General features: G+C 42.7%; 1 protein-coding gene across 1 annotated transcript; it reads right to left on the reverse strand.

The window, feature by feature from the left end:
• Positions 1–781: 781 nt before the first annotated feature.
• On the reverse strand, positions 782–20,453 carry LOC141666801 (GDT1-like protein 1, chloroplastic). The gene is made up of 12 exons (XM_074473001.1): positions 20,180–20,453; positions 19,328–19,412; positions 18,570–18,854; positions 17,935–17,988; positions 17,635–17,696; positions 17,442–17,510; positions 17,020–17,071; positions 16,594–16,668; positions 16,120–16,249; positions 15,439–15,509; positions 14,948–14,995; positions 782–1,040 (listed from the first exon to the last, which is right to left on the reverse strand). The coding sequence occupies exons 1-12, from the start codon at positions 20,326–20,328 to the stop codon at positions 966–968; spliced, it is 1,155 nt and encodes a 384-aa protein (XP_074329102.1). The 5' UTR covers positions 20,329–20,453; the 3' UTR covers positions 782–965.
• Positions 20,454–20,530: the final 77 nt, after the last annotated feature.

Raw genomic sequence — 20,530 nt, forward strand, 5'->3', positions numbered from 1 at the left:
TTTAATATTAATACAAAATTAAAGATATTAACAATTAAAAGTGTGTATTGACAAACGTATCCAACATAAATGGAAAACGTTTTTAGGGTCGGAGGGAGTATAATAGAACAAGCTAGTGGACACTAAAGTATGGAGCAAATATATAAAAAGGAGAAAATGATGGTGGGACCAAAATTGACTTTTGAAGATTTGGGGACACACAAACACAAGTGAGTGATTTATATTTTGGAATCCATTCACTCATCAAACCTTAACCTTAACCATAGGCTTTGATTTGATTTTTATTTGATTCCACTTTTTCCTCTTTTTTATTAACAAAAAAGTTGGTAAACATGTTTGGATGGACAACTGTCTGCCACGTCTGCATATTTCGTGCCACCTCCTCTACCTCTCCCTTAACCACTTCTCCACACGCATTTAATATTCCAAATCAGACCATTGTTTTCTTCAACACTAGTGTTCTTATTCTGTTTTGTGCAAACAAAATCATGAAAGCATTTTCTGGGAGTCAAAAAGTTTTCAAATGCACTCAAAACCAGTGCTCCTGGGGCAGTATTACATCTGTTTCGCAGGAAGTTGAAGGTTCGAATCTTGACAAAAATACGTAAGAATAGTAACACTAACATGCAACATGCATCCTTTTGAAAAGGAAATTAGGTTTTAACATTAAACTGCAGGTCTTTCTTGAAAATGTTAGATCATAAGATGCTCAAACTTATGCCTAGACTATAACTGAACATCGACATCTTGGTCGATCTCTCGTTAGCAAGAGAAGAAAGCATTAGCTAGTAGCTACAAAAGTACTAGTTTAGGTTGATCACTGATGCAAGATAATACCAGTGAGGTTTCACTATCTGCAGAACTTTGAATTAATAGTATACAATAGCTACATTTTCGAAAGAAGGTTACAGTTTAAAAGAATTATACAAACATGAATCTTTGATATTGTACGATTAGTAAAGATATTATGAATGTACAATCTCTATTACTGTTAATGCAGCAAACACTAGAAACAGAGAACCTCCCACATATGCAATGACCTGTTGGTATAGAAACAAAAAGATATCTTGTTATTTAAAAGGAATATACTTCTTCAAAATAAGTTTGTTTTTCTTGAGGATCACATTTTAGTCATGAAAGTTCCAATATGGATTTCGTCGTCTTTGACCTAAGGTATAGTTCATGTGATCCATGTGTTGACGGAGGAATCTGGTAACAACAAAGATTGAGGTTTTTCGCCGGAACTAAGATCTGTGACGGTGGTTCTTTACTGGAAACTTAAGCGGTGTGTGGTGGTTTATAGTTGTTTTAGGCTGAGATTGATCAGAGTAAGTGGTGGCTCTCTTATCAGCTCTCAACTTCTTACCCTCTCAATGTGCCTACTTACCCTTTATATAGGGATCAAGCCTGACGTAGTTCTCGTAGAAGAAGAAGTCTAATGCATTGAGACTTCTTACTCCTAAGCCCAATAGAAGCCCATCCAATATCCATCTTCTGCTAGCTTTAGGAATGTCCAACTATGAGGCCCAACCGCAAAGGCCCAAGGCTCATCCGTAATCGTAGGACTTCACGGATAGTGCATCTCCCTGCGCAAGGATAACACTCCGCTACAGCTATCTCCCTTGATTTACGAACGCAGGTATAGCCACGGTTCACCCCAAATGCCAGACGCGTCCCTGTCCCCCGAATGAGGATAACCCACCAGATAGCAGGACAGGTGATCCCAAGCTCTTGGGTGCAAAGTGCAGGATGACTCCAAAGTTCTCCAACGAGGACACCCGTTGAATACAAGAACAGAGCTCCCAAAGCACACACCAAGGTAAACCCCACATCCCCAACGAGGACACCCGTTGAATACAGGAGGAGGCCTTCAATCATCAGGCATACCCCTGGAGGCCTTCAAGCTTTTCACGGACATCCCCCTCCTTGACCGTCTCAAGAAGGGAATTCTTCAAAGAGTACCTGCAACAAATACGTTAGTAAAAATACCTCTTCATTGCTCCTTTCCATGCGTGCTTTGTCCTGAGCCCATCCTCGAAAATACATCTACCACACAGAGGACGCGTCTTGAGACATCGGACGCGTCCTGACCCTCATAAAACCTGCATTATTTTTCCAACAACTACTCCTCACAACATTCCATAGAGACAGGACGCGTCCTAATCCTCTGGACGCGTACCCCAACCTTCATTGCTAAAAAACCGCAGTTGCTAAATACCTCCATCGTGGTGGACGCGTCCTACAGGCTTGGGCGCGTCCTTCCTTTTGCTACGCCGAGTTTGACTCTAACCAGCCCGCGTTTGACCCGAGTCTATCCAATGCCAAATTTTGGATATAACAACTACCCCCCAAATTCCATTTGCAGTTAAAAACAAAATTAGAATTTCTTTTCAAGCGAAATTTGGCTCAAAATATATGGACGCGTCACGACGGGAAGACGCGTCTTAACTTCACCCTCTGCATGTGGTGCGCAGCTGTCATCCTTAGGGTCATCCTTCTTCTATAAAAACCCTAGTTGCACCACACCACCACTACCATCTCTTTTTCTCTCTCATACAACCGCCATTGCCACCTTTTCAAGCAGGAGTTTCGAGGTCCAAATTCCGGTGATCTATCCAGCCATTTCCCTACTTCTTTAGCTCAATCCAACCGCCAACTCATAAGGTATACAAATCTTCCTTTACCTTCTTATTTAATTAAGTAAATCGAGTTTAATGAGTAAAAACCCGTTCATATGCTTCAAGTTTCCATGCACCATTCTTAGCTCTCCTTGTATGTATATGTGTATATATCTGTAACTATAACATATTTTGCTTCCCTGATCTCCCAACTACATGTTTCTAGGATTTCATCATATTTCCCCCAAATAATTAACAGTCGATTAACATTCCGCTATTATAATCATGTAGGACGCGTCTTTCTGTTAGGGCGCGTCCTGTATTTTCTAATTTAAGACATGTTCAAGTTGTCCCAAACAAAGGTAACATAGGACCAAAGGTTTATTAGGACGCATCATTGTAGCACACCCCCCTGCGGTAGATTTTCAAAACGCGCCCTCCAAATATCCTTCCATCTTTCTTTTCCCTTTCTTCTCTCTCCCTCTTTTTTTTTTTAAAAAACATGGACGCGTCCTCAAATTGTTATTTATTCTTTTGCAGCTGGAGGACGCGTCTTCTTCTTCACCATTTCACCCGTTTAAAGCACTCAACAAGCGTATTGGAACCTATTCCCCACACCTGATCTCTTTTAAACCCGACTTTCCCAACATCCACAGGACGAATTCCTTCCTTAGAGCAGAAAGACGCGTCTTCTGTTCCCTTAAATCAAAAACCTCAATAATGTCCAATTCCAGTTCTGACTCCATGGATCATGTTCCCATACTTTCAAGAATGGAGAAGAAGGGAGTCAAAAGGCAAAGAACTCCGGTTCTCGATACTAGGGCTGCCATTGAAGATTGGACAGACGACGAAATTGTTTTAACCACAAGCCAAAAACCCCAAAAAATAGCCATTTCAGGCGAGGACGCGTCCTATTCCCAGGACGCGTCAAATTCTCAAGGCTCGGCTCCCTCTCAGGACGCGTCACCTCTCAGCGTGAATGAATTCGAAAGGAGGATTCCTGACCCCGAAACGTATCCAGTATCCCCTCAGAAATCAGACTCCCCTCTGGAACATTGGAATCCCTCAGATGTTGAAGTGGACTGTGACTGGACCAGGCTTGACACTCTAACTGAGGCAGAGAAGAATGCTAGAAGAAAAAGAGAAGGCAAGCTGGCATGCGTAGCTCTTGACTCGACGACAACCGATTGGGAAATTCAATGGCACATGAAGTACTATGACATGGAGGGAATCTGGGCGCGCCCTCTTCGAACCATGAGGCCGCACATTTTTAATGTCGGGAACCAAAGGATCCCCAGAATGGTGCTTACCCCAAAGTTAATTTCTTTGGGTGTGGGCGCGCCTTTGCATCCATACATTAAGAAAATCTTAAAATGGTACGACGTAGCTCCAGTCCAATTATCACCAAATTCATACAAACTAGCTTGGGCTCTGTTCATCATGTACCATAACTTAAGGCTGGGCGCGCCCTCAATGAAAGAATTCAGCTTCTTTTACAGCATCAGGAAATCAATTCCCGGGTACCACTTCCTGGTAGTCAACAAATGGTTGAACAACAAGGGATTCAATGAAGGTAAGATTAGCCACGAAAGAGACTGGAAGGAGCCATTCTTCTATATTTATGATGTCAAAAGGACACGCGTTCGCTTTAACTTGGAACCAAGTGAGTCCACCATTCAGGACGCGTCCCCTTTATCAGGGCGCGCCTTTTCTTTTATACCCCTTTCTTTGTCTTCTTTATTGTAACCTATCCTCCCTTCTCTTAGATAAAAGGACCCAGAAAGAGCTTGCAGGAAAGAAGAAGAAGAGAGCAGAAAAGGTGTTACAGTATGCTGAAAAACATTTCAACCTCAGGGACATGATCACCGAGGAGAACTTGAAGAAAATAGGAGCTTTGTCCCCAAGAGTGGGTTCCCTCTGCAAATTTCGAGATTTCCACAATGGGAAACCTATCCTTACTGCTTCTGAAAAGTCCAAAGGGTTCCAAGCCACAGAAATTATTCAGCCAGACATCACCAAGAAGGTGGATTTAGAGCATGGTAAGAAATCATTGTACGTACGACGCGTCACGGCGTTAGGACGCATCGTATTTTAGCATAATTTATAAAAGTTACTTCATATATGCACTATCACCTTGGACGCGCCCTACCCCCCGGGCATGTCTCCTTATTATAGAAAACGTCGTAGGTAAGACGCGTCATACTGTTAGGACGCGTCGTTACCATACATTTATTTATCTTTATGTTCATTTATATCTGACATGCACGTAGTCCTTTATATCATGAAATGGGCGTGTCCTACTTTTAGGACGCGTCTCCTTGTACCTAACTAATTCCTTTCAATGTTTATATTACAGATATGGCCTCACTCCCCAAAGGGTTCGCAATTGGGGCTTCCAAAAAACTAAGGGCAAGGAAACAAGCTCCCACAAAGGTTGATTCAAAGGCAAAAACCCCACCTCCTGCTGCAACTCCTTCTCCTCCTCCAAAGATAATAGAGACTCCCGCGTTTGAAATTCCTGAGGAGGGGGAGGACGCGCCCTCGAAACGCCAAAAGATCATTCCTGACGATCAGTCCTTCGTTCTTAGATACCTGGGCGCGTCCTCTGTTGGGGATTTTTCAGAGGATGAAGTCAGAGGCTGGACTTTCAGAACAGAGCAACAAACAGAATAAGCCATGGTGAAGGCCGCTGCTGAGCTTCACCTTCATGCCAGACAGAGTGCCAACATGGCGGCAAGGCTCAGGGCGCGTCTTGCAGTTACTGATACTGCAAAGAGCCAGGCCGAAGACAAGGTCAAATCTCTGGAAAAACACATTGCCCTGCTTACACAAGAAAAAGATACTGAAATCAAGCGTCTGGAGGGAGAGAGGACGCGTCTAGAAACAGAAAAAGCTGTTCTGGAAGGCAATGTCTCTGCAATGGAAAAACAAGTGGACAGCGTCATCACCTTGAACTCCACCATGCAGCTGGAGCTCGACATCCTGAATGATGATAGGCTGCATGGGTGGACAGAAGAGAAAAAGCTCGTTTACCAGCACGGCTTCCAGGCTGGGTTTGAGGAATGGTGCTCTGGGTTTATTGCCAACGACCCAGAGTATACATTCTCCAAGTTTGATGCAGATACCCAGATATGGGTAAACGATTTCAGGGTAAGGGCCGCAGACTCCATCAAAAACAAGAGGATTTTCCTAGGCTTAGAGGAGGAGGACGCGTCCCCTGAGCCTGCTCCACTCCAAACTCAACCTCCCCCTGCAAATGACCAGGACAAGCCCTAAGACGCGCCTGTTGCCTAGGACGCGTCCTATGTTTTTCATGTACTTTTTCTAAACTATCCTTAAAGGCGCAGGCCCTTTGAAGCCTTGCAAATTGTAAAGACTATTTTTGAACTTCATCCACTTGCACTCTCCTTTTTTTTTTTTTTTTTTTTTTTTTTTTTTTTTTTTTTATGGGCGCGCCTCATACTTAGGGCGCGTCTCCTTTGATTAACTTATTATTTTTACTCCCGTCAAGCAAATATCCATTATGGGCGCGTCCTCTCTAGTTGGACGCGTCTTTGTTTGTCTTGGAAAGTACATGAGCACGACATTACACTGTACTTGTGTGTTTAACCAAGGCACAAAGCACGACGGGGCGCGTCCTAACTGTTTGACATGCCTTAATGTTTTCTTAGAAATATTTCATCTCAGGGAGGACGCGTCCTTGGTAGGGACTTGCTTTTGCTTTTAAATCATGAGCATCGACCAATATTTACTTGGGCGCGTCCTTGGAAATAGTACACTGCCTAGTTACATTTTTACTCGAGTTCTATTGATCCTTTTAGCAGCCACTACCTCAGTCAACATCCACATAGAACTATCACTCAAGACGCGCCTCACCTTTGATCCAAAACACATCATCCTTCCCGCAGGACGCGTCTTTGACAAGCACTTTTTCTTTTTTACTTATGTTGTCAATATTATAGTAACATTCAATCCAAAGGAGCATCAACCAAGATAACTTGGGCGCGTCCTTGGAAATAGTACATTTTTCTTGTGTTTCATTCATATAAAACCCTAGATTAAGGCGCGTCCTACGCTTAGGACGCGTCATGAGACCAAGCAGTTTGAGCAAATATATTAGATTTTTGTTTGTTTCAAAACTTTATTTATAATGCGCTCTGATGTCAAAAGTGCACCAGTCCCACGACTACTATGCTCTGTGGGGAAATTATTTCTGAAAAAATGACCCTTCAACTAGTCCCAGAGTAAGTAGTACATGCACCACCCCCCTAGGCTAGGAGGAATTTATTTAATTCTAGCCTATAAACTGAGCATAAATCAAAATGATAAAAGAAATATGCAAGGGGCCAAAGCCACGCCTTACTGGTAATACTTTCGGAGATGTTCCGCATTCCAAGCTCGCGGAATTAGCTTCCCGTCCATGTCTTCAAGGTGATAAGTCCCCTTCCACAGGATAGACTTTATTCTGTACGGTCCTTCCCAATTAGCTCCAAACACTCCATGTTGGGGGTTCTTTGTATTTGACATCACTTTCCTAAGTACCAAATCCCCCACCTTCAGCAACTGTCCTTTTACCTTCTTGTTATAATACCTTGCGACGCACTGCTGATATGCTGCTAGCCTTAGCTGAGAATTTTCCCTCGTCTCCTCTAAGAGATCTAAATGAAGCCTTTGATTAACCTCAGCGTCCTCTTTCCCGTAACAGTCTCTGCGAAGTGATCCCGATCCAACTTCCACGGGGACCATAGCTTCGTAACCGTAAGTCAGCATAAACGGCGTTTCTCCCGTAGTAGATCGCGGTGTAGTGTTGTATGACCACATCACCTTCGGGAGTTCTTCAGGCCAATTCCCTTTACGTTCTTCCAGCTTGGTTTTGAGGGTATGTTTTATTATTTTGTTAACAGCCTCTGTTTGTCCATTGCTTTGAGGATGATAGACCGCCGCAAACTCCTTCTTGATTTTTAACTCCTCACACAGCTGTCGCAACTCCTTGCTATCAAACTGTTTCCCATTGTCGGAGACCAGCTTGTAAGGGATTCCAAACCTACATACAATTGAGTTGAAAACAAAATCTCTGATTTTCTTTGCGGTGATAGTAGCCAGTGGCGTAGCTTCCGCCCATTTAGTAAAGTAATCGACCGCAACCACTGCATACTTGACGTCTCCTTTAGCTTTCGGCAATTCTCCGATAAGATCGATTCCCCACATGGCGAACGGCCATGGGCTTGCCATAGGCGTCAAGAGTGTAGCCGGCATAGACGAGTAGTTTGCAAAGCGCTGGCAGCGATCACATGCCTTGACGAAATTTGTAGCATCTTCTCTCATTGTGGGCCAATAATACCCTTGACGCAACACTTTCATTGCCAACGAGCTACCCCCCGAGTGATTGCCACAGATTCCTTCATGCACCTCTCTTAGGATGTAATTTCCTTCTTCTTCTTCAACACACCTGAGTAGAGGTTGGTTGAACCCTCTCTTGTATAGGACTTCATCGTATATCACATATCTTGCGGCTTGATAACGAAGTCGACGAGCCATAAACTTATCCTCGGGTAGTGTTCCCTTGCGAATGTAAGCTAGAATGGGCGTCATCCATGTTTCCTTGGGAGCTTCATCCACTTGCATAGTTTCTATCTCTGGGATACTCGGAACCTCCTGGATTTCAAGAGGGATGGATCCTAACAACACAGCCTCTTGTTGCGACCCCATTTTTGCCAAAGCATCCGCATTACTGTTTTTCTCCCGCGGAACGCATTCCAATCTGACTTCTTTGAACATTCCAATCAGGCGTTGTACACGTCTCAAGTATAATTCTGTTCGCGGGCCTCGCGCTTGAAATCCCCCATTCACCTGATTCACTACCAACTCTGAGTCACTTCTTGCAATTAAGTTTCGCACCCCCATTTCCAGAGCGATTTTCAGGCCATTAATCAGCGCCTCATACTCCGCATCATTATTAGTTGCATAAAACTTGAAATGAATTGCGCTCATCAGGTGGTGGCCTTCCGGAGATACAAGTACTATGCCCGCACCTGCTCCTCCATTGTTAACCGCCCCATCCACATGCAAGATCCACCAAGGATGTGGAAACTCCTCCAAAGACTCCTCGGCTTGAGGTGGATATAGCATCACCAAAGCTTTGTCATCAATTTCAGAATCAAATTCCAACAAGAAATCGGCTAAGGCTTGTCCTTTTATCGCTGTTCGAGGCACATATTCTAAATCAAACTGTCCCAACTCCACAGCCCATTTCAGCATTCTTCCTGATGACTCCGGTTTGTGCAGGACCTGTCGCAGTGGGTATGCTGTACGAACTTCGACTCTATGGGCCTGAAAATACGGCCGCAATTTTCTTGACGCAAGAATCAGGGCATAAACCAGTTTCTCCATATTTGTGTAGCGAGTTTCAGCGTCGTGTAACCGCTTGCTCACGTAGTACACTGGTGATTGCTGCCCGTCTTCCTCTCTTACCAGAACCGCACTGATCGAATATTCAGACACTGCGAGGTACAGTATTAGGTTTTCCCCATCCAATGGCTTTGACAACATGGGAGGATGCCCCAGTTGCTCCTTGATTCTTTTGAAAGCCTCTTCACATTCTGACGTCCATACAAAGTCTTTCCCAGCTAATCTAATCGCCTTGAAAAACTCCTTGCATCTATCAGACGACTTTGAAACAAATCGATTTAACGCGGCGATCCTCCCAGTCAAACTCTGCACCTGTTTCACATTAGTGGGTGACTTCATATCCAATAATGCCTTGATCTTCGCGGGGTTGGCCTCAATTCCCCTGTGATTGACAATGAACCCGAGAAACTTTCCCGATTCCACGCCGAACACACATTTTTGTGGATTTAATTTCATACGAAACCTCCTCAAAATATTAAACATCTCCATCAGGTGCTTGATATGGTCAGTTGTCACCTTAGATTTCACCAGCATATCGTCCACATACACTTCCATGGTTCTCCCGATTTGGTCTTTGAACATCATGTTTACCAGCCGCTGGTAGGTCGCGCCAGCATTAATCAAGCCAAAAGGCATTCCTATGTAACAGTATAACCCCCTGTCTGTAATAAAGGATGTATGTTCTTGATCGGGGCCATACATCGGAATTTGATTGTATCCGGAATATGCATCCATAAAACTCAACAACGCATGCCCTGCCGTCGCGTCAACCAACTGATCAATTCGTGGCAGCGGGAAGCTATCCTTGGGACAGGCCTTATTGAGATCCGTGAAATCCACACATGTCCTCCACTTCCCATTCGGTTTCTTCACCAGTACTGGATTTGCAAGCCATTCGGGGTAAAACGATTCTTTGATCAACCCCACTTCCAACAACCGGTCTACTTCTTCTTTTAATGCTATCGCCCTTTCTCCACTTACTGGACGACGTTTCTGACGTATGCCCTTGCAATTCGGGTGGATATTCAAACAGTGACACATTACTTCCGGGTCGATCCCTATCATATCTGAATGACTCCATGCGAAAACATCGAGGTTTGCAATTAGAAAGCGGGTAAGACCTCCTCTCATCTCCTCATCCAACTGAGATCCCACTTTCAAAACCTTGCTTGGGTCATTTTTATCAACTGGAATAGATATTGTGTCTTCGGCCGGTCCCGTTTTTTCGATAAGCATAGGGATCCTGGGATCCAAATCGAAATCAAAGTCTCGGGGGTCTTCAATTCCCACTTTTTCATCTGAGGGCGCGTCCTCGTTTGGAGGAGCATCAACCTCAACTTCATTCAAGGGCGCATCCTTCTTTTGAGGAGCATCAACCTTGCAGTTATCCCCGAGACCTTGCAAAATCTCACTTCTCCCTTCCAACTTTTCCCCGTTAACCTCTTTCCGCATGATTCCCCCTGTGTGACTCGCCACCACTTCTTCTACACTACGGATTTTCGAAATACGTCCCTGCATCACAAAAGAGTTCCCAGAGGTATTGGTTTCTTCCTTTCCGGGATTTTCAACAAAATAGTGGGCATGGACCTCTCCACCCGGTTTTGTATGAATATCTTCTATATCTTCAACTGGGAGACCTTTCCCTTCATACCTTCTTCTGCGAAATTCCTTGACAGCCTTGTGATAGCAGTCACGTGACTCATACTGTGACCCTCTCAGGCTGCCAACTCCGTTTGGCGTCGGGAACTTTATCATCAAGTGGTGTATCGAGGTTATCACCCTGAACGCACGCAACCAAGGTCTGCCGACCAGTACGTTGTGCGCGGAATCCTGATCTAGCACCTTAAAATCTATCATTTGAGTAACCGACAAAGCCCCTTCCCCAAGCGTGACGGGAAGTCTGACTGAGCCCATAACTCTCACTGCTTCCCCCGTAAAGCCATAGACGTGCGCATCTTCGAAATACATGTCACTATCTGGGAAACCCAGCTTTTTGTAGGTGCTATAGTACAAGATGTTTGTAGAACTCCCATTATCCAGGAACACTCGATGTACGTTCATTGCCCCAATAAGCATGGTAATCACCAGCGCATCGTTGTGAGGATGATGCACCCACCTAGATTCTTTTTCCCTGAATGTAATATCAGCGGACTCCCCCTTAAAGACCTTCGGGGGTCTATCTTCCAAGCTGTGGATGTTAGTGAGCGGTGGATGTCGCGCTTCTCTCGCGTTTCTTTCAAGTGCTCGATTACTGTCACCAACAAAAGGGTGTCCTCCAAAAATTGCCCTGATGCTGCCGGCCCTCTGAAACTTGACCTCCGCCGTTTTCTCAACATCCTCCGCCCGCGGGGGTTGTCTTTCATCTTTTCCCTTGTCATCAAGTCCCCTGCGTCGCTTCACCTTGTCGATCCACTCTCCTAGGTGTCCAGCCTTGATCAATTCCTCAATCTCATCCCGCAAGTGACGACACTCGTGGGTGTCATGGCCAGTAGACTCATGGTAGTCACAGTACTTCTTTTTATCTCTGCTTTGCCATGAAGTTAGACGGTCGGGCTTCTTGAAGATTCCCCTGTCCTTATTTACCTCGAAGATATGATCAATGGACGCCGCCAGCGGGGTATAATTGCTGACTCTTCTCTCGTAGTTCGATGGTGGGCTCCATTCTCTTCGCGAGCTCACAGCGTTTACCCTGTTAGGGCTTCTGGCGTTTCGCCGATAACCCGGACTTACAGATCTGTCCCTTCTCTTGGATCGCCCCTTGGAGTTATAGGTATCATCATTCTTTTTTGTTTCTGCAAGCGACTGCTCGATTGCTTTGAACGACTCCGCTTGTGCGAGCACATCTGCCAATGACACTGGGTCTTTCCCTTGTAGGTGTTTCCAGAAATCCGTCCCCACACGCAACCCAGCTATAAGCAATATTTTCAACGTTTCGTCAGTTGCACCCCTCACCAAAGTAGATTCTGCGTTAAACCTCTTGAAATATGAAGTCAAACTTTCTCCTTCCTTTTGTTTCACATTAGCCAGCGTGGTAACAGGTGGTGTGTACTTCACCGCGGCTTGAAATTGTGTCAAAAACAAAGTTTTCATCTGTTCCCAGGACGTAATTACACCTGGACCAAGCTTTTGGAACCACTGCTGAGCACCTTCTCTGAAAGTGGCTGCCAAGAGACGGCATCGAGCCAAATCAGGTACTTGATATACATCCATTTCAATGTTAAAACGCCCCAAGAACTCTACAGGATCAGAGTTCCCGTGGAAACGCAAGTCGTTGGTTGTGTTCCGGTATCCCGCGGGCAATTGCGCCTCCCTCACAACAACAGCAAAAGGAGAAGGAGCTTGCGCTGTCGCCGTTACTCTTCCTCCCTCAAGATGGTTGAGTAACCGCTTGAGGTCGTTCACATTAAACGTCCCTACCCCAGGAATGGTTTGAACATTAGGCTGCTGGGGTTGCTCTGCGACTTGCTGAAATTCCCCTTGATTACCCCCCGGGTGCGGCGGAGGATCTCGCCGCCCCTCACCTTGAGGCTGCGGCGGTGGCATATTACCATTTTGGTTCTGAATGTTTTCCCGTACACGAGGTTCATCCTGACCGTGTCGCGGAATTTCATCATTATTCTGCATTCTTACTTGAGTCCGCCCGCCGTCCTGGTCATGAGGACGCGCTCCAGACCCATTACCAGCAACGCTGTGAGAAGCTACGGGAATAACGGCGGGGGCTTCTCCAGCGGAGTGCGCGCCACCTCTCCTACCATTGTAAGGGGCTCTTCCGTATTGATATCCCATTCTTCCTCGTCCATTCCTCTGATATCCCCGGTAGAAATTCCCGGGCCTTCCTCGCGGAGGGGCACGCTCGTGTTCGCGGTGCCGCATCCCGTCATCCCTTTGGAATGCGGGGGGCACACGCGTCGTATCACGGGGCCTCGCTTCTCCGGCGTTTCCTTCCTTTTGCCATTCTACCAGCAACATCCTCAAATCGTCGTCCTCCAACCTTATGCCAAGCCTCTTCTTCAAGGTTGAAAGATCCCTTCCTTCCTCGTCTTGGCTTTGAGCGTTCTCCACACGGCGACGCTCGTCCATCGTACGTCCAGACCTATGCGGGTGTGGCACTACCTGGTTGCCCAGGTGAGGCCTTTCTCTGCCTTCAGTGTCCTCGTCCGCAAGCTCTACAATAGGTTCTACATCGTCAGAATATTGCAAACGCCGCGGAGTGATTCGCGGGTTATCCCCGCTCCCCTGGGTATCTCCCTCAACTACAGGGGCTTTCCCCAAGGCATGACCGTGACGGGGGAAACGACGACCTCTCCTCGTCCTTCGACGCTCCACCGTGTTCAGTCTTGAGTTAAAACTGTTAAGAGTATCCCCCATGCGATATAATTGCTCCAATATATCAGTATTGCTGATGAGAACTGGAGGTGTCCCCCCCACATCCGGAGCCCTTGGTGGGTCCGCCATGTTTCTGGGAACGTAAGGTTCGTGGCGAGTATAACGCCCCCCGCCTTCCCCTTCTGACCTGCTGTCACTTCCATCATAAGAACTTCCATCACGATTGTAAGACATCTTTTCCTCCTAAGATTGCGACCTTAATTAGCACCCCTCCTTCTAGCGCCAATTTGTTGACGGAGGAATCTGGTAACAACAAAGATTGAGGTTTTTCGCCGGAACTAAGATCTGTGACGGTGGTTCTTTACTGGAAACTTAAGCGGTGTGTGGTGGTTTATAGTTGTTTTAGGCTGAGATTGATCAGAGTAAGTGGTGGCTCTCTTATCAGCTCTCAACTTCTTACCCTCTCAATGTGCCTACGTACCCTTTATATAGGGATCAAGCCTGACGTAGTTCTCGTAGAAGAAGAAGTCTAATGCATTGAGACTTCTTACTCCTAAGCCCAATAGAAGCCCATCCAATATCCATCTTCTGCTAGCTTTAGGAATGTCCAACTATGAGGCCCAACCGCAAAGGCCCAAGGCTCATCCGTAATCGTAGGACTTCACGGATAGTGCATCTCCCTGCGCAAGGATAACACTCCGCTACAGCTATCTCCCTTGATTTACGAACGCAGGTATAGCCACGGTTCACCCCAAATGCCAGACGCGTCCCTGTCCCCCGAATGAGGATAACCCACCAGATAGCAGGACAGGTGATCCCAAGCTCTTGGGTGCAAAGTGCAGGATGACTCCAAAGTTCTCCAACGAGGACACCCGTTGAATACAAGAACAGAGCTCCCAAAGCACACACCAAGGTAAACCCCACATCCCCAACGAGGACACCCGTTGAATACAGGAGGAGGCCTTCAATCATCAGGCATACCCCTGGAGGCCTTCAAGCTTTTCACGGACATCCCCCTCCTTGACCGTCTCAAGAAGGGAATTCTTCAAAGAGTACCTGCAACAAATACGTTAGTAAAAATACCTCTTCATTGCTCCTTTCCATGCGTGCTTTGTCCTGAGCCCATCCTCGAAAATACATCTACCACACAGAGGACGCGTCTTGAGACATCGGACGCGTCCTGACCCTCATAAAACCTGCATTATTTTTCCAACAACTACTCCTCACAACATTCCATAGAGACAGGACGCGTCCTAATCCTCTGGACGCGTACCCCAACCTTCATTGCTAAAAAACCGCAGTTGCTAAATACCTCCATCGTGGTGGACGCGTCCTACAGGCTTGGGCGCGTCCTTCCTTTTGCTACGCCGAGTTTGACTCTAACCAGCCCGCGTTTGACCCGAGTCTATCCAATGCCAAATTTTGGATATAACACCATGCAAGGATTTATGTTTTGTACAAGGATTCAGCATGTTAATATCAGTTTTCTATTTAAGTTTATAGTTTTTACCAGAATCTGACCCTGTCTATATAAAGATGTCTGTCATGTATATCATAATATAAGGCCAAGTGTTTAAATTATATAATAATCTCACCTTCTCTGATAAGAATGTCCCTAGTAGAGAACCTCCCAGAACCGCAAGCTGCACGAGAACATTGATAGAGTGAGCTCTTGATGGATATTGCTTTTGATGGAATAATAGCATGTGAAAAGAATATTTGAGAAGTTCTTATATTTGTTATATGATTCAAATTAATAAACTATTTTATACATGAACACAATTAGATAACACATGACTTGGCTGCAAATTGAGATGCTGCAAGGAGAGCTAATTTTCTAGGAGAAAGTCCAGAAGCAGAGGAAAATAACATAGTTACAGCTATACTTGCTTGCCAATCCAGCTAGATTCCTTTTCAAAAATATAAAACTTAAAGTCACATTTAATATTTTTATTTCTCTTACGAGAAATTTTGCAGGGACAAACTTTTGTTAAACAGAACACTCTTTTCCTTGTATATAGGCATTCAGTTAGTTTGCAAATTTGTCATATGGAGGAATGAATTCTTAAAGTAGTGCAGCTTATACCAAAGTTGCAGATCCATGACCAGCAAGTGCTCCGCCAATGACTCCAAGAGGTGAAGAGGCCGCAGCAAGTGCTGCATAAGAAGAAAACGAGCATCTGTCAGTAGAAAACTGTGAAAAACAAGACTTGCATTGGTGAGTACTGGAGGCGCAAATATTGTAGTGTACTTGTGATGCAAGAGGATCCAACAGTCAATCATAAGTCGTACTGACACAATCCTAGTCTTAAAAGGTTGGATATATATTAGACAGGATAAAGATACTGATGTGTTTCCTGTGTTACCCTGAGTTCGCTGAAAGTGTCCAACATATTACATGTGCACATGTCCAAGTGTTGAAATCGGCAATTATTAAAGTTTAAAAAATGAAGACTCTAGGGCAGAAACACCTTGTAGTTATAGAGAAATTATCATGACATCAGACATTACATATAATTAAGTTGTACATCTTTGCACACAGTTTTCTGATATAGTTTAAGGTCATAAGCCATTTAATCTCAAGTACAGACCACTCTGTCACTGCATGCATCAGTCATCAGCCAGTTAACCAGGTAGATAAAATATAATGCAAAAATTTACGTGTGAAGCTTAAACAGAAGTTTTAAGTGTAATTTATAGAAAGATGTCTGTAAAAGACATCATCAGAATAACCCTATAAACATTAGTTATTTATGATATGACTCACCAATTGTGGAGAAAAATGATTTATCACCCCACTCAGCAACAAAGACTAGAAGGAATGTGCTAACAATGGTGCTGGCAGCAGCCAGAATCCCAGCGCCATCCCCTGAGAAGTCCGAAACAGCTAATTCTGCCTGATAAAAAAAAGCCAACCCGGGCAGTGTTAAAAGAAAATTCATCTATAACTCTAAAGTAGTCAAATTTTATGACAAAGGTAATCAAAGTAGAGTCTAGAAGTTAAAGCCCAGAAGTAAAATCACTAACCATATCATTCTACATATGTAATTTGTTACACTCCAAAAGGAGATTTTAGTAGAACATTTAATGGTCTGAGATATTGCTTGGTTAATTATTCTTATATATATTCGATAATATACACAAGGAAGTTGCTTGTATTATTTTTTCATGAATGCATTATGTTACTTCAGTGTTTTAAGCTATGACATTTCTAAGTAGATCAGTTGATATGAAATCTCACCTCCTTTTGTTCTTCATCTGCTTTCATACCATCGCCAGAAGCAGCGTCCAACAAGGTTGAAACTCCAAAATACACCTGCACATACAGTGAAGAGCTGCATAAAATTTCAACTAAAAGGGTTCTACTGACATCTGAAGTTAGGTCACTAAACACAAGATAAACTTTAGAACACTGTGTTTGTAAAGACCACCCTCACCCTACCCCACTCCACGCGAGCACGCGCAAGAGTCAACTATCCAAAAGAAAAGTCAAATATATTTTTTTTCAACATGCTGTCTAATTACTTATTTGTGAAGTACTAAATTTAAACTGAGGTCTGCGATAGACAGACTTCTCGGGAAAGATCATAATTGTTCGCATGTACTCTCATTTTGCATGAGATATATAAAAGTTTCTGTATAGTAGATAATGGAATATATAACTGACCAGAAGTAGGACAGCAGCAATATCATCAAGTGGCAAATCAGAGTCACCAAATCTGCAATCCATATAATCAGAGACTTATCTATTTAATACCATTAAGTTTTAATATAATATACACCTTTTCCCTGTACAAGAGGAGTAGGAGAGATGCACTTCTGATATACCAGTTATCATTCCCACAGTTAGTGCTGGAAAGCCAAATGTGAAGTAAAATACATATAAATGCTTCAGTATTTAAAAGTTACTAAATGTGATTAGACTAGTGATTAAAATATTTCACTATGCTCCAAAAGAACAGTCTATAGAACTTATACATAAAACATTTCCCAACTTTTGGTATGGCAAGGCCTAGTGAAACATAGGGCATGGGATATACGGGACAAAAAGAGCCTAAACATATAGATGAAGGGGGGGGGGGGTAAAACCTGAATGGAAGGATTTCATCAACATAATGGAAGGTTCGTCCAAGAACAACCGAGATTATTGTCATTACCCTGTTCAACATGATACATATCATTCAGTTACAGAAATAGAGTAATTGAAATATAACAATAAACTACGAATTACATATATGCAGAGGCCTTCTAAAATATTGCCTTCTGTAGCCAAATTACATACCCAAGTGCCCCAAAAGTCCCGAGAAAAACAACAACAGATGAGTTCCTGGCCGCTAAAAGTGCCTGCCAAAATAAAATTAGGGCAATGGAAAACTAATTATGCTTGAAACAGCGTGATAAAATATTGAATGTCTACATGATAATAACAGTACACATGGGTCAATTTGTTAAGAGAAACATTCCTGCATTCACAGAGGTACAAACAAAATTACAAGCACAAGATAGCTATCTAGTACTTTTCACAAATGATGATAGAAAGATCACATGAACATGAAGTTTCAAGTAGCAGGATCTTTCTTACCGCTATGAAAAAGGTTTTGTCTCCCAGTTCAGAAAAAAATATCAGCAAGAACGCCTGCAAATGAAATAATACACTTGATAAGTATATAACTATATAAGCCAACAAAAAAGGTTACAAATTCATGCAATGATGCATCAGTGAAAAACCATGCCAGTGCCCTTAACTCCAGGCACAAGTGTTTTCAGCATATATGACACTTTAGCAATTGGCAAGGTTTTAGGGTAAACTACAACCTTTGTCAGTTTTCAAGTGAAAGGTGATTTTTAAGATACATAACATCGAGCAACAAATTTGACAGAAAGGGGCTTCCTATTTCCAAAATTTCTCTTTATATGGAGACGACACATATATAAGCAAATTGCCATGTAATGTAGGAAAGAAGTCATAACTATAAAATACACTCATGCTAAGAGCAGTACATGTTTTTCCACTAAATCATCCAACAATAACCCAAAAATAGCATATATAACATTGTAAGTCCAAGACAAGGATATTAGCACCTGTACCTTACAGATATATAGAAAGCAAGGGAATCACCATTAAGGTTCAGTACTCAACAAAAATGATCAGCAATAGATGTCAATTTCTACTTAAAATGATAAATCCTACTTAACAAAGAGGGAGATTATCCTAACTGAAGTAAAACCTGTGGTAATGTCGCTCAGGTCCCCAAAAAATGAATTTGATTGCAATCCACTGTCAAAATCAGAAGCAGCAGATGCCTGCCCACTGGCTTGAAGTATGAAAATGCCACAAAGTAGTGCAGACTTTAGGAAATTATTCAATGTCGTATCTAGGAAGGGGTCACTTTCCCTCGATAAATTCACTTTTGAAGTTGAGTCATCTGAAGCACTATATACATTAATATCATGTATCAGTTTTGTAGCATTGAGACTGCTGCAATCAGTGACATTGGACTCCTGAGAACAATTCAAAGTTTAGACAGCACACATGCCTATCTAAATTTTTACTTATGAGAGAGACTTGATTTTAAAATATCATTTTAGCACATATAACAGAGAGGAAGACTCGAACAATTTATACAATATAAACACTTTTCTTCCATAAATTTATTTGCCATGGATAGCTAAATAAAATATATTGTGTACTAACAGAGTCTTTGCTGTAAATGTCTTTCTTTCTGAATCATCCTTCTATATTAATAGATTTAAAGCATACTTCCCATAACTTCTCAAGTGCAGGAGTTTATCAAACAAATATTACATCCAAAGATGACATGAACCAACTGAAGTATTAGCAACTACAACATATCTTTCTCTCTAGCCTAATTATAACATAGCACACATATAAACCCCCTTTGCATAAACATGAATGCTGCAAGCTGTCACAATTAACTTTAACGAAACTAGTATAGTTTCAGGTAGAAACTTACAATGGTATGAAGATTATCCGAAACTTTACTTAAGAAGTGACCAAATGTCCCATCATGCATATTGTTGCAACATTTTCTCAAGTACCTAGGAGAAAAAAAGAGAGAGTGAATATACAAACTCAGATCACCTAATTTTTTGTCCTCGTTTTCCTTTCCTGTAAAATTGTGTTTAAAATACATGCCACACAAATCACAAAGTAAAATAAACAAAAGGAGAACACTCTTAACACGGCTCATTCCTCAATTAACAGACTCCAAAAACTACAAACAAAACATCTTATAATCAGCATTACTTTTTTGCACCAAAACAAAAACTTTTAAACCATAATTTACTAACACAACATAAACCCCCTTATTTCCTCTCTTAACTCTTCAAAGCCGCATTGTTCTCGAAAATTCAGTGATTACACAAACACTATCTCAAAATTTATTATTTTGCTCATCAATATATAGTGTTGGGCCACGAGTGAGCCATAACTCCAGTAGTATGATATTGTCCGCTCTGTACCAGGCCCGCACGGATTTGTTTTTGGTTCACTCCAAAAAGGCCTCAAATTAATGGAATTAACCGGCTGCTCTATATACAAGAGAATTATCTCTTATCTCATTCAGTTCACATAGCATCATTAAGTCCTATATGCACTTTACTTTATCTAACAGATTAATGTACAATTCTACATCAACCTCAATCCAAAATTCTCGAAAAAAACCCAACTTTATGTTCCAAATATCCTATAGAACACAAATTGCATACAAGAATTGTCAAGACCACTCAAATATGTGTACAAAAAAAGTATAAAATGTGATGATAAAATAAATTAAGCAAAAGGGCTAATGATTCAAGTAACTTACATAGAAGAACTGCGATTAAAGAGCTTGTTTGAGGGGTTTAAGCAAGAAAATTTGTTGAATTTGAGAGGTTTAAAACAAGAAAAAGATGGTACATTTGTTGCCATTTTTCTCAAGAAAACACTCTGTGAAGAAAGAGTTATAGTTGGCATTGTTAAAGATTGAAACTTTATTGTAATTTGTTGGAGAGAACATAAATAAAAAATGTGTATATGAAGGTTTGGTTTAAGTATGTGTAGGTGTAGATAAGCTATCTGCAAAAGAGCGCCAGTTTTTGGCCGTTACTTTCTTACCCTTTTATCCACTCTACTTCTCCCCAACACTTGTGGAAAAATGAAAAAATATACATAATTT

The sequence above is a fragment of the Apium graveolens genome, chromosome 6 (genome assembly GCF_009905375.1).
Source record: "Apium graveolens cultivar Ventura chromosome 6, ASM990537v1, whole genome shotgun sequence".
Taxonomy (NCBI): Eukaryota; Viridiplantae; Streptophyta; class Magnoliopsida; order Apiales; family Apiaceae; genus Apium; species Apium graveolens.

What these genes read in the sequence shown, in the direction of transcription:
- LOC141666801 (XM_074473001.1), bottom strand. Translation starts at nt 20,328, where the DNA reads ATGCCAACTATAACTCTTTCTTCACAGAGTGTTTTCTTGAGAAAAATG. An exon ending in TTTAATCGCAGTTCTTCTAT is followed by an intron (nt 19,413 to 20,179) that starts GTAAGTTACTTG and finishes TTTTTCTCCTAG; the next exon opens with GTACTTGAGAAAATGTTGCA. An exon ending in GGGACTTTTGGGGCACTTGG is followed by an intron (nt 17,511 to 17,634) that starts GTATGTAATTTG and finishes CATGTTGAACAG; the next exon opens with GGTAATGACAATAATCTCGG.